The 13583-nt window shown below is 27.0% G+C and overlaps 2 protein-coding genes across 2 annotated transcripts; both read right to left on the bottom strand.

Moving 5' to 3' along the window:
• Positions 1-3335: 3335 nt before the first annotated feature.
• On the bottom strand, positions 3336-4481 carry LOC129962253 (neuropeptide-like protein 31). The gene is made up of 2 exons (XM_056075996.1): positions 4395-4481; positions 3336-3605 (listed from the first exon to the last, which is right to left on the bottom strand). Exons 1-2 carry the CDS (start codon positions 4407-4409, stop codon positions 3336-3338), a joined length of 285 nt encoding a protein of 94 aa, XP_055931971.1. The 5' UTR covers positions 4410-4481.
• Positions 4482-11022: 6541 nt separating this feature from the next.
• On the bottom strand, positions 11023-12933 carry LOC129962407 (neuropeptide-like protein 30). Its single transcript, XM_056076165.1, has 3 exons — positions 12902-12933; positions 11766-12074; positions 11023-11107 (listed from the first exon to the last, which is right to left on the bottom strand). The coding sequence occupies exons 1-2, from the start codon at positions 12914-12916 to the stop codon at positions 11769-11771; spliced, it is 321 nt and encodes a 106-aa protein (XP_055932140.1). The 5' UTR covers positions 12917-12933; the 3' UTR covers positions 11023-11107; positions 11766-11768.
• Positions 12934-13583: the final 650 nt, after the last annotated feature.

Here is a 13583-nt window from a genome sequence, read left to right as displayed (position 1 = left end):
GTATCGTCATCCAGCACACTTCAATAACAGTGAGGGATATTGCTGCAGCGGCTGGAGTTGGAAAATTTTGAGTGTTTCAAGGATTATTAATCAACAAATTAAGTTTGGGACAGTTTCTCCAAAACGAAAGAGTAAATGTGGATGCAAACGCAATATAACACCTCAGACAGACAAATTTCTTGTAAAAAAACAGTAAAATGCACCTTTGCAAAACAAATACATATCTTCAGAGAGAATTATTAGTTACTGGTGTGAGTATTGATTCATCAACAATATGACTAAGGCTTAATGAAGCAGGGGGATGGGTAGGAAACCAGTAAAAAAACAGTTATCAACACCTGCAATGAAGAGAAAACGTTTGTATTGGGCTAGGAAATATCAATTCTGGACTGCACAAGACTGGGATAAGGTTGTATTCAGCGAAAAAACATTTTTTTGTTCAAGGGATTCAATCAACATTTGTCAGACGAAGTACTGGAAAACCCATCAGAGAACAACATCTTAATCAAAAAGTTCAGCACCCTCAAAAGCAGATATTTTGGATTCATTTTACAACTGTAGGATCTGATAGCTTAGTACCAGTTGAAGAGATAATGAACTCTAAAACATACATTTCAATACTAGAAGAAACAATTGTGCCTCCAATGCCAATGTTTGCTGGTGGTGTTGGTGTCTTTCAACAAGATCTTGCTCCAAACCATCATTCCAAGGTGGTAAAGAATTTTTTTCAAGAAAAGGTATTAACATTTTTGGATTGGCCTGGTAATTCCCCAGATGTAAATCTCATCAAAAATTTCTGAAGCATTGTGAATAAACGTGCGAGTAAAACAGACTGTTAAACTAAGAGAAATATGATTGAGAATATCATAAAATTTTGGCTTCATTTTGATAACATCAAAAACATATGTTATAAATTAGTGGAATCCATGTTAAAACATGTACAGGATCTCATTAAAGTTACAGGAGGACATGTTTGCTACTAGATTGCTATACCATACATGTAAGTGAGCCAATACTAATTAAACAACAAAGGTGAAACTTTTTGTGTTTGTCCCAATTAAATTGCACAGTATTTTATATTGTTTTTTAATTTATTAGTTATTACTTTATTAGTTTTTATTTAATTATTTCATTTTTAGTCTTTCAATTCTTTTTTACTTTAGGACCATTTAAACTGAAACTTATATTTATGCAACATTTAGTTTGTTTTAAATATGATTGTTTATATTTTTAGTAAGATCAAATAATCTATTCTCATTGTGTTACTGATAGACCGGTCCTCTTATTTGCACCTCCAAGTACAAGGGAGCAGAACTTTTTAACAAGTATCCAAAAAATCATATTTCCTTTCCTAACTTTTTTGTTGCAAATATATATATATATACATACATATATATATATATATATATATATATATATATATATATATATATATATATATATATATATATATATATATATATATATATATATATATATATATATATATATATATATATATATATATATATATATATATATCCGCAAACAAGAACAGTCAAAACGAAAGGGCAAGCAGAAAAAAATGTACAAAAACTCAATGAAAGGAGATAATGAAGTGCATAAAACTGTTCAAGCAGTATAATGCACGTTTCAAGCAAATACTAATAGCAAAGCAGAATAGACACAGACAGAAATTACAGTAGAGCAATAACGCACACCTGGAGTGAAGACAACCAGAAACTGAAGGTCAACATAATGTAATGGATCAGCAGGATGAGAGAGAATATTGTATGTTAAATGTTAACCAATGGATTATGAGTACTTATACTTAAATCTTTGTTGTACTTGTGAATATGAAAGTGTTATAAACATAGAATCCATATCGAGTATTGGTTTAATTTGCGGTGGGAAATTGTGGCCCATATATTCTTGAAGAATGTACAGTAAACGGAAAAAACGTGACTGCCTCAGCTTCTAGAAATACCAGAGACTACGAAATTCTACTTTCAGGTAAAATATGCAAGATTTAATTGAATTATAAGAGATTTAATTGTGATTTAAGTTTTTCTGGGAGAGTTAGTGGTATAAATATTTGTAAAGAAAAAAGAGAGAGTCATATGAAGAATGTGAAGGCTGATCGGTTCTTCGATTTATCAGAGAGTAATTGATATTTGAAACATGAGAAATAACGCTTCAGCAAAAAAATAATTTTAAAAATCCCAATATTTCACTTTTTGAATTATGATCAATAATATGAAGTAACTGAAAACTGCATTTCTGTTGAATTAATGATGTGTATAAAATATTATATATACTGCAATGCTTGTAAATAGTATTTACAGTTTCTTTCAGTTACAGAATAAATCTGTGATTCTTTGTGTAGATGTATTCATTTGAGGCACTTACTTACTCTTTTCAAAATTAATATATATTGTTACTTAAATACTTATAAAAACAAGCTATTAATTTCATCTAAAATAATTCTTAAAATTTAATTTTAAAGGCTTTTACTTTTCAATTTTAATACGGTTTCATAAAGATTTTCTCTGAAATTCTGTTTTGTTTTCTGTTGAAATACATTTTCAAATAAAAGGAGCAGCTTTATAATCTTAGTAATACTAACTTCTTTTCTGAGACAAAAAAATCAAATATTGAGTAAGGAAATTGTTAAATAGACATTTTGCATCAGTTTAAAAGAAAAATGAAATTGGACATGGATTTTACAACTTTTTATTCATCAAAAGTTTATATTTACAATCCAAATACGATTTTTGCCACAGAAAGCAATTTCAAGCAGCATTATAATTGCAAGGTGGCACGTGCAATTTTCTCCCGCATATCCTGTAAAAATATTAGTTATAATTAATTAAAATAAAATTATGATTTTTTTTCTTAGTCAAAAATATTTGAAAACATGCTTAAATTTAAAAGAAAAAGGATTTTATAAATACAAATATCCACTTTTATCTCTTAGGAAATCGCAACTGTAAATGAAAATATGTAAAAAGATAAATAATTTCCAATATTTAATGAAGAAAATATAAAGTAGCTGCAAGCTGATTATACAAAAAAATTATTTTTATTTTAATGCTATGGTTTAGCAGTCAACCAAACTATAAAATTGTCAGATATGTTTAAAAAACATCTTAAAAATCAATTAATATTTTTAACATAAAAATTAATAGGTAACCCCCAAAATGTAAAATTTCGATGAAAAATTCTGCTTATACATATATACATATTCATATATGTGAATGTGTGTGGGTTTATCAAAAAAATTAAGTAATTAATAAATTTTTACTCTTTGCTTTGATAATTTATTGTACTGAAAACCAAAACACGTATCTCACCTTTTATAAGTAGGCATTATATCCATATCCAAACCCTCCATATCCTCCAAGACCATTGTATCCATATCCGCCGTATCCTCCTAAACCTCCATATCCATAACCTCCATAGCCACCATATCCGAGGCCGTAACCGCCATATCCCAATCCGTATCCATGTCCTTGTGCTTTCCTGAAGTATCTACTACTGATTCCGTGTCCATAGCCGTGGTGGCTGTAGTGTGGAATTACATCTAAAGAGCAGGCAGCAATGGCTACAAGAGCCAAAACGAGGATCTGCATAAAAAATAAATTATTCGTAACCTCCTCATTTAAAAAAAAATTGTATATAATTGTAAAATTGTATATCAAATATTTTTGATTTTTTTTGGAAATATTGATGATTTTGTATTATTTGTCTAATAAATCACTTTAGAATTAATGCCGAACTTTCCAATGGAGTTTAAACTTTACTTTTTGTATCTAAATCTGGTTCAACTTCCAGTTTCCATATAGATCATTGTAAAAAAAATTCTGCTTTTGTTATTTATCATGTAATTTATATTATTTTTATTATGTTCATGTTCTTCAATTGCCGCGTTTTCTTATTAGGGCATTCCGTTTCAGTGTTTAGACTATTATATGTTATTTGTAGTTTAGATCATGAAAGATTTCTGTAGTATGCTTTTCAGGGTTAGGATTACATTTTTGGAAATATAAATGTAAATTTTTGACGAATTCCTTTAATATAAAACTGAAACTTCTTTTAAAGATTTAAATAGTTTTTTAAGAGATCGCGAATATTGTAAACTGTATGGGAATCTCAATTTTCAAAATTTCACATTTATAATTCTAATTTGTATACAGGATCTAATTTGTATACATCGTTTTTTTTTTTTTTTTTTTTTTTTTTTGCTTACAATATGAAAAGATTTGATTCTGTGAAAAAAAAATGTTAGCGAAAGTTTGGAAAAATCTTACATTTAATGTATAATAACACATTTTATCAAATTAATATATGCTTATGAACTATTTATACAGAAGATAAGAGTAGTTATTTAAGTTCTAAAATCAAAATATACTTACTACAGTTTTCATCATTTTCGAATGTTTGCTCGGAAATTCAAGAACAATACTTTTAACGCTTGTAAACTTCCTTTTATATACAGTTTCTTCAACAGATTCAATTTAACGAAAGCGGGAGTCAGTTAAGTGGAAATGTCAAGGACAGTTCAAATGACCTTATTTCCATATCAAGATTATGGCACAAACCGGAAGGGGATTAAAAAATGAATGATAAATGTATTGATAAAATTCCTCTTACATAACCAGAATAAAACATTATATGGTTGATTGATTTAATTTTATTTTCAGAAAGCTGATTATGTGACAAATTATTAATGTTATTTCCTGTAATCTGTGGCTTAACTCAACTCATCTGATTGTAAAAAAGCAATGGAATTGTGACGAGCACTAAAAACTGAAGTGTGTTATTGTAAAAGTTATTGGGGAAATTAATTTTTCTTGGAAATTATCATGATTAATATAAAAACGTACTATCTTATCTTTTTATAAATGATATTCTCAATCGTTTCTTTCTTTCTATATCTAGGAGAATTTTGTTATTTGAGATGAAACAAATATCCCTCTTTAAAGACTTTGTAATAGAAGACTTTTTCCCTTCTTTTCTAATTCCAATCGGAATCAGAAAATGAATCAGAATTAGAAATTGGAATCGGTATTAATTCTAATTTCTGTTTAGTGCTAAAAATCTTCTTCTGAGTGTAATGAGATAAATTCAATAATTTTTTTGGAAGCGATGGAGACTTTGAAGAAAAGAAAAGCTGGGTTAGAATTATTAAGACGGATTTGATTAGAAAAGAAATCTTTAGCAATAATTAAAAATATTAATATCTTTAAGACTTCAAAAGTTTCTTTTTCTTGATTATTATGAAAAATCAATTACTCGATCATTTAATGAGCATATTGATAATGATCAATATGCTTGTGAGTAAACTTTTTCTTAAATTATTTTGTATAGTATTGGGAAATTTAAATAGTTTTTGAACAGTAGTTTTTATTCTGTACTTTTTTCAAAGTTAGAATGGAGAGTATATGAATGAATAGAATAATTTTGTCATTATCTTCTAAATCTGGTATTTCTTCATACAGGATTTTCATTTTATTTTTCTTTGCTTGTGCTGTCAACCCATGATTTAAATTCATTAAATAAAATGTAAATTCAAGCAATTTCATTAAAAAAATTTCTTCTTCAATGAGTAATGAATGGGTCTCCCATTCAAAGTCTTTAACACAATTTGAGAGTATCATGGATTTCTTTAATTTTCAAAAAGAATTATAATAAAACCAAGCGTTCCAATTTGTTTTTATTTCTCGCTTTTTTTTAGAATTCTTGTTTGAAGCTAAACGGTATTATTAGTAGCTCTGTGTTTCATATAGTTTTCTTTCTTTTCTTCGAATGTTTTATACTATTCGTAAACTTTCCTGTTTCATAATTTAATTTCTGAATAATGCAGAATTCCAATATGTGTATTTATTTCTAAAGAATAGCTATAGTTTTCTGCAAAAGAATAGCTATATTATGGAGATACAATTAATTGTGTCATGGAGTAATTAATCATCAGTATTTTGATTTTAGTTTTTAAAATTTCATTGTTCTTTTTTCTTACTGAATATTCTAGCTCCAAATGTATAATATCAAAAGAATTATTGTATTATTTACTTATATCATCACTGATTTGCAGTAGTTTCCATTTACTTACTTATTTAGACAGTTTTCGTTTAAATATATTTTCTTGTTACATTTTTGCTGCTTTTTTCTTTTCTTATTTCAAATGTCCTAAACTGAAAACGTTTAAATAAAGCACTAGGAATTAGTAAGCTCATTTATAGCATTACGCACTTTCAGTACGATAATTAATAAATAGAAAATTGTGATTTATTTTATAGTGAGAAAGAATAAATGTTTTTCTTTACAAAAACGTCCATTTTCTTTTCTTCTTATGATTATCGTTGACTGAATCAATATAATATAAATAATTTTAAAAAGATTGAAGTTTGAAGCTCAAGAAGAGGCACTATTATGAATTTATGTAATTGTGAAAGTCTTCCTAGGAATATATTTTGAATGCTATCTTCTCCCATTTTTTTTAAAAAAAATTGATTCATATAATTCTCCTAATTTTTCTTTCGATACAGAATGAATATGTTTCTGAAAATATTATTTTTTTTCCAATTTAATGATATCATTTCATTATACTTATTTTATATTAAGTATAGGTATATTTTATAATAAGTATAAGTATTATAATAAGTATAAGTGTTATAATAAGTATAAGTATTATAATAAGTATAAGTATTATAATAAGTATAAGTATTATAATAATGCATTAATTTTTGCAGGAGTTAAATTTCGCCAATCGAATATTGTTTGCTTCAATATAAGAAATCTATTGAAATGGAAAAATACTCAGTAACATTTCGACATATATAAGTTTATTTCTATTTCAATGGTACGAATCATTAAGAGTCAGAACTTTTATCACATGCCTGAAGAAGATATTAATATAGATCATGCAGACTTTGAAACATATCTTGAACAAATATTGCCTCATGTTCTAATAAAGGAGACTATTTGGTCTCCAAGTAAAAATTTTAGTATTTTTCTCAATTGAATACACTTTTCACTAAAATTGTTAAGTACACTTGTGCCGGAATTTTACAAGTTATCTTGATTGGGTGAAATTTCAAGGGTTTTAGATGGCTATGGACAACGATGAAATAATTTGCACAGGAATGCTTTCCAGGTGTTTAAGATTTAGTTTATAGAGGGTTGTGTGTTTCTTTGACTGATACGATAGAAGGTGAACATAAAATAAATGAGTTATTCTGTGTATTGATGTGAATAATCTATTGAATGGTGACTTTGAAAAGAGAAACGTGTGATGTCGATAGTATAGAATAGAAAAAAGTTACAAAAAGAGGTAAATCGTCTCTAAGGGAATTTTAGATAATCTTTTCAATTTAAAATGGACCTCTTGACCCACTATTGGTAACTGGGAAACCTGTGTACGGGACGATTAACGCAATTAAATAAATGAAAGAATTACCAATTTTTAAACTGCCTTTCAGCCTCACTCACTTCATATGAACATTTCTTTTTTATTAATCTATGAGTATTTTAAATTATATCAGATATCACACTATTATAACTGTTATAATAATATTTCTGCTATTTTATTCTGAAATGACGTGTATAATTTTGAATATTTGAAGCAGCTATTGGATCACCAGAATGATTTGAATATGGAACTGTATAATTAACAATTAAAGTACAATTGGAATTATCTCAACCATTGTTAAAAAATTATACATAATTTTTTTAATTTAAAATTTATTTATTAGTTTTTCAAAATATAATTACGTGTAAAGGTGAAAGTATATTTGAAGGCGGCATTCGGGATTATGCTTTGACTTCTATAAATTGAAACAGTTCCTTTGAGTAAATGTACTGCATTATGCTTAATTTCGTCCCCGAACTACCTTCCAGAGATCTCAGAAACATCATACTAATTAATAATCGCTTCTCTTTTGTTAGAGTAATGAGAATTCTAAATAATATACAATAGAATTGTATTACTAGATACAAATATATTACATTTGTTTCGAAATTGCTTTGCGGTGTTTTTTTAAAAATGAGTTTATTTCATGAACATCCAGTAGAAAAGAAAATTATATTATGAGTACTGTTTTTTATTTCTCATGCTAAAAAAAACCCCAATAATCTCATAAAATTACTCCATTCAAAAATCCATTCAAAAGTTTCAGTGTATTCCTTTTTATCATAACATAGGTCTCATTTTTACTTCCATAAAGTATAAGATAATTTTTGCTTGTGATTAATTTTGTATTTTTCGTAAAAATCTCATAATTCATCTTCTTTCTTTTTTAGCCTTTCAGACTTCAATTTTAACATTTTAATTTACAGAATTTAGAAAATGTTTGAAAGTTTTTCACTATTTCTTTATGTAATAAGAATAAAAGTTAAAATTGGTTTTAATTGTCTTTAGTTTTTAAAAATACTATGGAATATAAAATGGGAAAATTTCAAAGTAAGAAGCATTTTTTTATCACAAGTTTCTTAAAGTGTTTTTTTCAATGATAATTTAACAAACAATGCATTCCTTATATACAAAGCTTGTTAAACTGCTTGTTGGTAACATCTATCCAACGAGCATTCAGAAATGGAATTATAATTAAATCTATTTTAATTAATACCCATTTTCATTTATATCTTATTTTACGAATTTTGAATTCATTGCATCAAATTTTATCAATCCAGTTTCAAAACAAAATTGAACAAACTATACTTCGTTGCTCGAATAACATTGATACAAAATTTAAACCTGTAACATTGCAGAGGGTTTTATTTATAATGTTTTACGGAATTAGTTTATTTCTCAATGAGTGATTTGGAGATGATACTGAATACTATAATGCATTATAAGCATATAAGAATTTGAATTTTAAAATTTTAATATGATTTGAAGTTAAAAAATTTGCCTATCATGGATAGAATGATGCTTTTGGAATGTGAAATATATAATTATATTGAAAAGAAGTAAGAGGAATAATGAATTGAAAAGTGATGTGTTATTTTACTTTATTATTTTTTATTTCTAATTTTACTGGTTTATTATTTATTGTTAATTTTGTATTTCTATCTTATCTATATTTTATTATTTCCAGAATCGTGTAATACATTCGTATTTTCCTTTTGAAATATTGTTTTCACACGGTAAATTCATTGCGCATATTAATTAATAATTAATTACACATTATTTGAAACTTTATTGCGATGTCAATCCTTTTTCGTTCGTAAGGATACGCAATGGATAACGCAATGATTCCAATTCTTTAGTGTTAAATATTTCATATTAATCATTCATTTCATCTTTTAAATGATTGTTTGAATAATTTTCTTATTTTATAATTGCGTCAATTCTTACTCTTGCAAATTGACAAGTATTCCTGATTTTTTAGTGACATTTTCTATATTCATAACTTTATATACTTTGCTTTATTTATACAGATTTTTGTATTAAATTTCGCTTATTTATATGTTTAGGAATCAAATCTTTGCAATACAGAAATAAAGTAGAGGATTTCGTGTGGGACAAGCCGCGTTAATAAATAAAAAAATAAAAAAGATGCAGTTCCATTGCGACAAATATATAAAAAGAGCATTACATTCATTGAACGAATCCTCATCATATTTAATCACTCATTTCATCCTGGAATCTATATAATAAAGTAGAATAAACAGATACGAAACTTGAAATGGTTCTCCAAAATAGAGAACACCTGACATATCTTTAGAACACGATAAAAAAATTATTCACTGCTAAAATTCGCATAATGTGAGAACAGAATGGCCAAATTGTTTGGATCGGATGAATTGTCAAAAAACCTTGTGTAATGATAAACCGGATGCTCATCATGGAAAGATCCTTTTTCAAACTTTCGAACAAGAGGAAACAATAACCTAAAATTAGCAAAATTGTTTGGAGGACTTCTTGAAAAAAAAGTGAGTAATTGTTGTAAAACATCATAGTTTCGCAAGTTATTCTTCTTTGTGCGTTATTTTCTATTCATGTTTCCTCTTTGTAATTTTATTTAAAATTTTTATAGTGCTGTAAGTATTCGGTATTGCGTCACAAATTTGAATTTCAATAAATAAATAAATAAAATTTATTATTCTTTTTGAGATTAGATAAATTGATTGATTGATAATTGATAAATTTCTTCTTCACAGCAGTGGTAGTCTAAGGGAAAATTATTCTATAAGGCGACTCTAGACCTTCGCAGATATCTATCGAGCAATGGAATGCCGAATAACGGATAAAGTGAGGTAGGTCACGTTGAGGAGTATATTTAATGTGATAGTATATATTGCCAAATATCCGGATGGACAATTACGAAAATTTATTTTATATATTCTGCGATTGAAATTCAAAAAAGAAAAAAATGTACTTATATGATCATTTAAAAATTAATGTTTCAATATTCGAACTATTATCATTATCATTAAATGTTGTTAAGTTATTTAAAAAATGAATAAAATTCTCTGAAAAATGTCATTATTATCTCCTAATAATATATGTATATAAAATTCTAAAATGATAACAATTTCTTATTGAAAAATAGACCTATATCTTTATATTTTCTGGCTATGGCGTTCCAAACATGCCATTCATGCTTACATAACATGACCTTCGTGTCAAAAGGTCGTTTTGGATTAATATCTTGGATTATATAATATAAAGGTTTCCATTACTTTTGAATCGTCATCTCATTCATTGATATATTTCTTAATTCCTTCTGATTCATTTATGCATGAAAATGAAATTAAAAATAGCATTTAGGTGTATAAAAACATTTGATAATAAATCCTAATATTATTTACTAATGCATAATTTTTTTAAATTCTTTATAAGTTAAGTTCCTTGGAGTTTATTTACTAAAGCAGCTTGGTTGTTTTCGAAATGAATCATGCTTCCGTAAGAATATAAGCTGCTTTTTAGAAAACAGATGGTTTTGGATAAATTGAAAGACAGAAGCACTTAGTTAAAATATCAATTTATTTCATGTACAATTTTTGAATTATTTCCCAAATTTCAAAGATTCCCAAACTGCCAATTGTTTATGTCGTATTGTCTTCACTTTAATGATGCCTCTGTTCAGGTTTCCTTAGGCTATCGTCCTGTGGAACATTTCTCCTGTAAAAGAGATGAAAACTTTTAATACCACTTAGTTATGGAATTTTTTTTAATAAAATTTTAAAAATAGAAACATGATATAACTAAGCTTTCTATTATAAATGTAACTTTTAAGGAAGTTTAAAATGGTGTTTTCACTACTCAAAATATCCTTTTATTTCTCCATAAAGAAATTCTAGTGCTCATTAAATTTTGAATCCCTAAATTTTGGCAGAATTTATGCCAATTCCAGAAGTAAAAGTCATTAAATTAAATTTTCACCTGTAATAATAACGATAAATATACCAAGATCTGTTTACTCATACATATTAATTAATAATTAGCACTATTTAATTAAAAATAATTATATGAAAATTATAAAGCATTAATATGCAACGTGATATATGATTAACTATATTTGTGCCATGAGATTTCACAACATCTAGAGAAGACCCCAAACCTAAATAAATTTTTTTAATTAGGTAAGAAAAAAAAAATATTTTTGATTTAGTTCGTTGGCGTTTTAAATGCAATGAAATCATCTTATTTCAGGAGAATTTCCATGTAATGTATCTACCAATATACCAAACGCAAAATTAAAATAGCTCCTAGACAGATAGATCATGATAAAAAAAATACTTCTAAAAGACTTTAGGCTGTGAAATATAAATATCTTTACCCTTTAGAAATAACCTCCATATCCCAAACCACCATAACCGTATCCTCCATATCCAAGACCTCCGTATCCATAGCCACCATATCCGAGACCATAGCCTCCATACCCGAGACCATAGCCTCCATACCCGAGACCATAGCCTCCATATCCAAGACCATATCCGCCATATCCCAATCCATATCCTCCATAACCATGTCCTTGTGCCTTTTTAAAGTATCTGCTGCTGATTCCGTGCCCATGACCGTGATGGCTGTAATGAGGAATGACATCCAGGGAGCAGGCGGCGATGGCGACAAGAGCCAAGACGACGATCTTGAAATGGAGAAAAATAATTACGGAATTTGATAAAAATAAAAATCATTATTTTTGCAGTTTTATTTTTCTTCTTCTTATATGAATATTCTAGCTACTACATGGAATTCCTTTTATTCAACGTGTTTTTTAATATTAAAATTCATTTGAATAAACTATTTACAAGTTTGGATTCATTTTTTTTGCGGCGATTTCACAAGACAGTTATCAAATCCTATTTTGATGCATTAATGAGTATATATTTGCTTCTTTATAAGCATTGAAATTTGAGCATCCTTTATATTATTGCTTTTCTAAGGAATCATCTGCTGTTTCATAAACTCTTGTTTTTGCTTATTAATGGATTTTGTGGATTTTCACTAAAACATAAGTTCTCAATAAATTTAGCATGATGTAATACTACTACGTTTCTTTTTCGTCTAAAGTTTGTATGTATTTTCTAAAAGTTATTACGGAATTAAATGGGGAAAAGTATAGCCATTAACGCAGTAGAAGTTTTAAAAATTTCGTATTTTTTTACTTTTGTTGTTATGCATATCTGTTCATTATTATTATTATTATTATCATTTTACTATTTCAAAAAAATCAATACCCGAAAGACTATTTTTTCCTTTATTCCTTCTTATATCAATTTTAATTTTTAACTCATTTTGAATGTGAATGTGTAATAATAATAATCACTCATTTACACTCGTCATCCTAAGTATTAATTTAAAAAATAGAAAATTACTCCATAAAGGAATAGAGTAATATGTTTTTTAAGTATTCACCAATGCGATTGGAATAGCTTTTAACTGCAATTTAAGGAAACTTACGATTTTACTTACCAAAGTTTTCATCATTTTTGTTGATATTGCTTGAAAACGTAAGCAGATTGATTTGTACTGAGAGCTCTGTCTTTATATACTTCTTTCTGAGGTAGCCTACTTAGCAGTTCAATGCGCAATCGATGTCAAGATGCCAAGGACAACAGAAATAAATCAGTTTGCTAGATATGAATTGTATCGAATATTTTTCTTATCGTTTTATCATTTTTAAAGATTAGAAATGCTCAATTGATTCATGTTTAGAGACAAAAGAGATCATTTCTGTCTGTTCGAAAATTTTCTCAATAAAATATTTTTCATATTTTTTTTGTCATTTCATGATAGTCTATTATCAAAGCCGAACTTCCTTTCATAAATCTTTATAAATGATAGTAAAATTATATAGATTTTTATGATATTATTTTATTTGCAATGGATTTTTTTTCATTTATTGTAATATTAAAAAGTATATCTTTCAGGCATTTTTGGCAAACGGTTTAGTTGCTAAACATTTTGATTATGCTTCTCCTTTCATTAATTCTGAAGAAATTAAAACATTTCTATATTCATCTAAATTAAGTTGTAAATTTCAATAAAATGTAATTAATTTGTAATCTAATAGAATATAAGTACTTAATAATTGTTAATTATCGTCTTAATCTTGTGTAGATCATAAAATTGGTTTTCATATCTATAAAAAGTA

The sequence above is a fragment of the Argiope bruennichi genome, chromosome 2, assembly GCF_947563725.1.
Source record: "Argiope bruennichi chromosome 2, qqArgBrue1.1, whole genome shotgun sequence".
Lineage (NCBI taxonomy): Eukaryota > Metazoa > Arthropoda > Arachnida > Araneae > Araneidae > Argiope > Argiope bruennichi.
The sequence above is the reverse complement of the archived record's forward strand: the minus strand, read 5'-3'. Positions and strand labels throughout refer to the sequence as shown.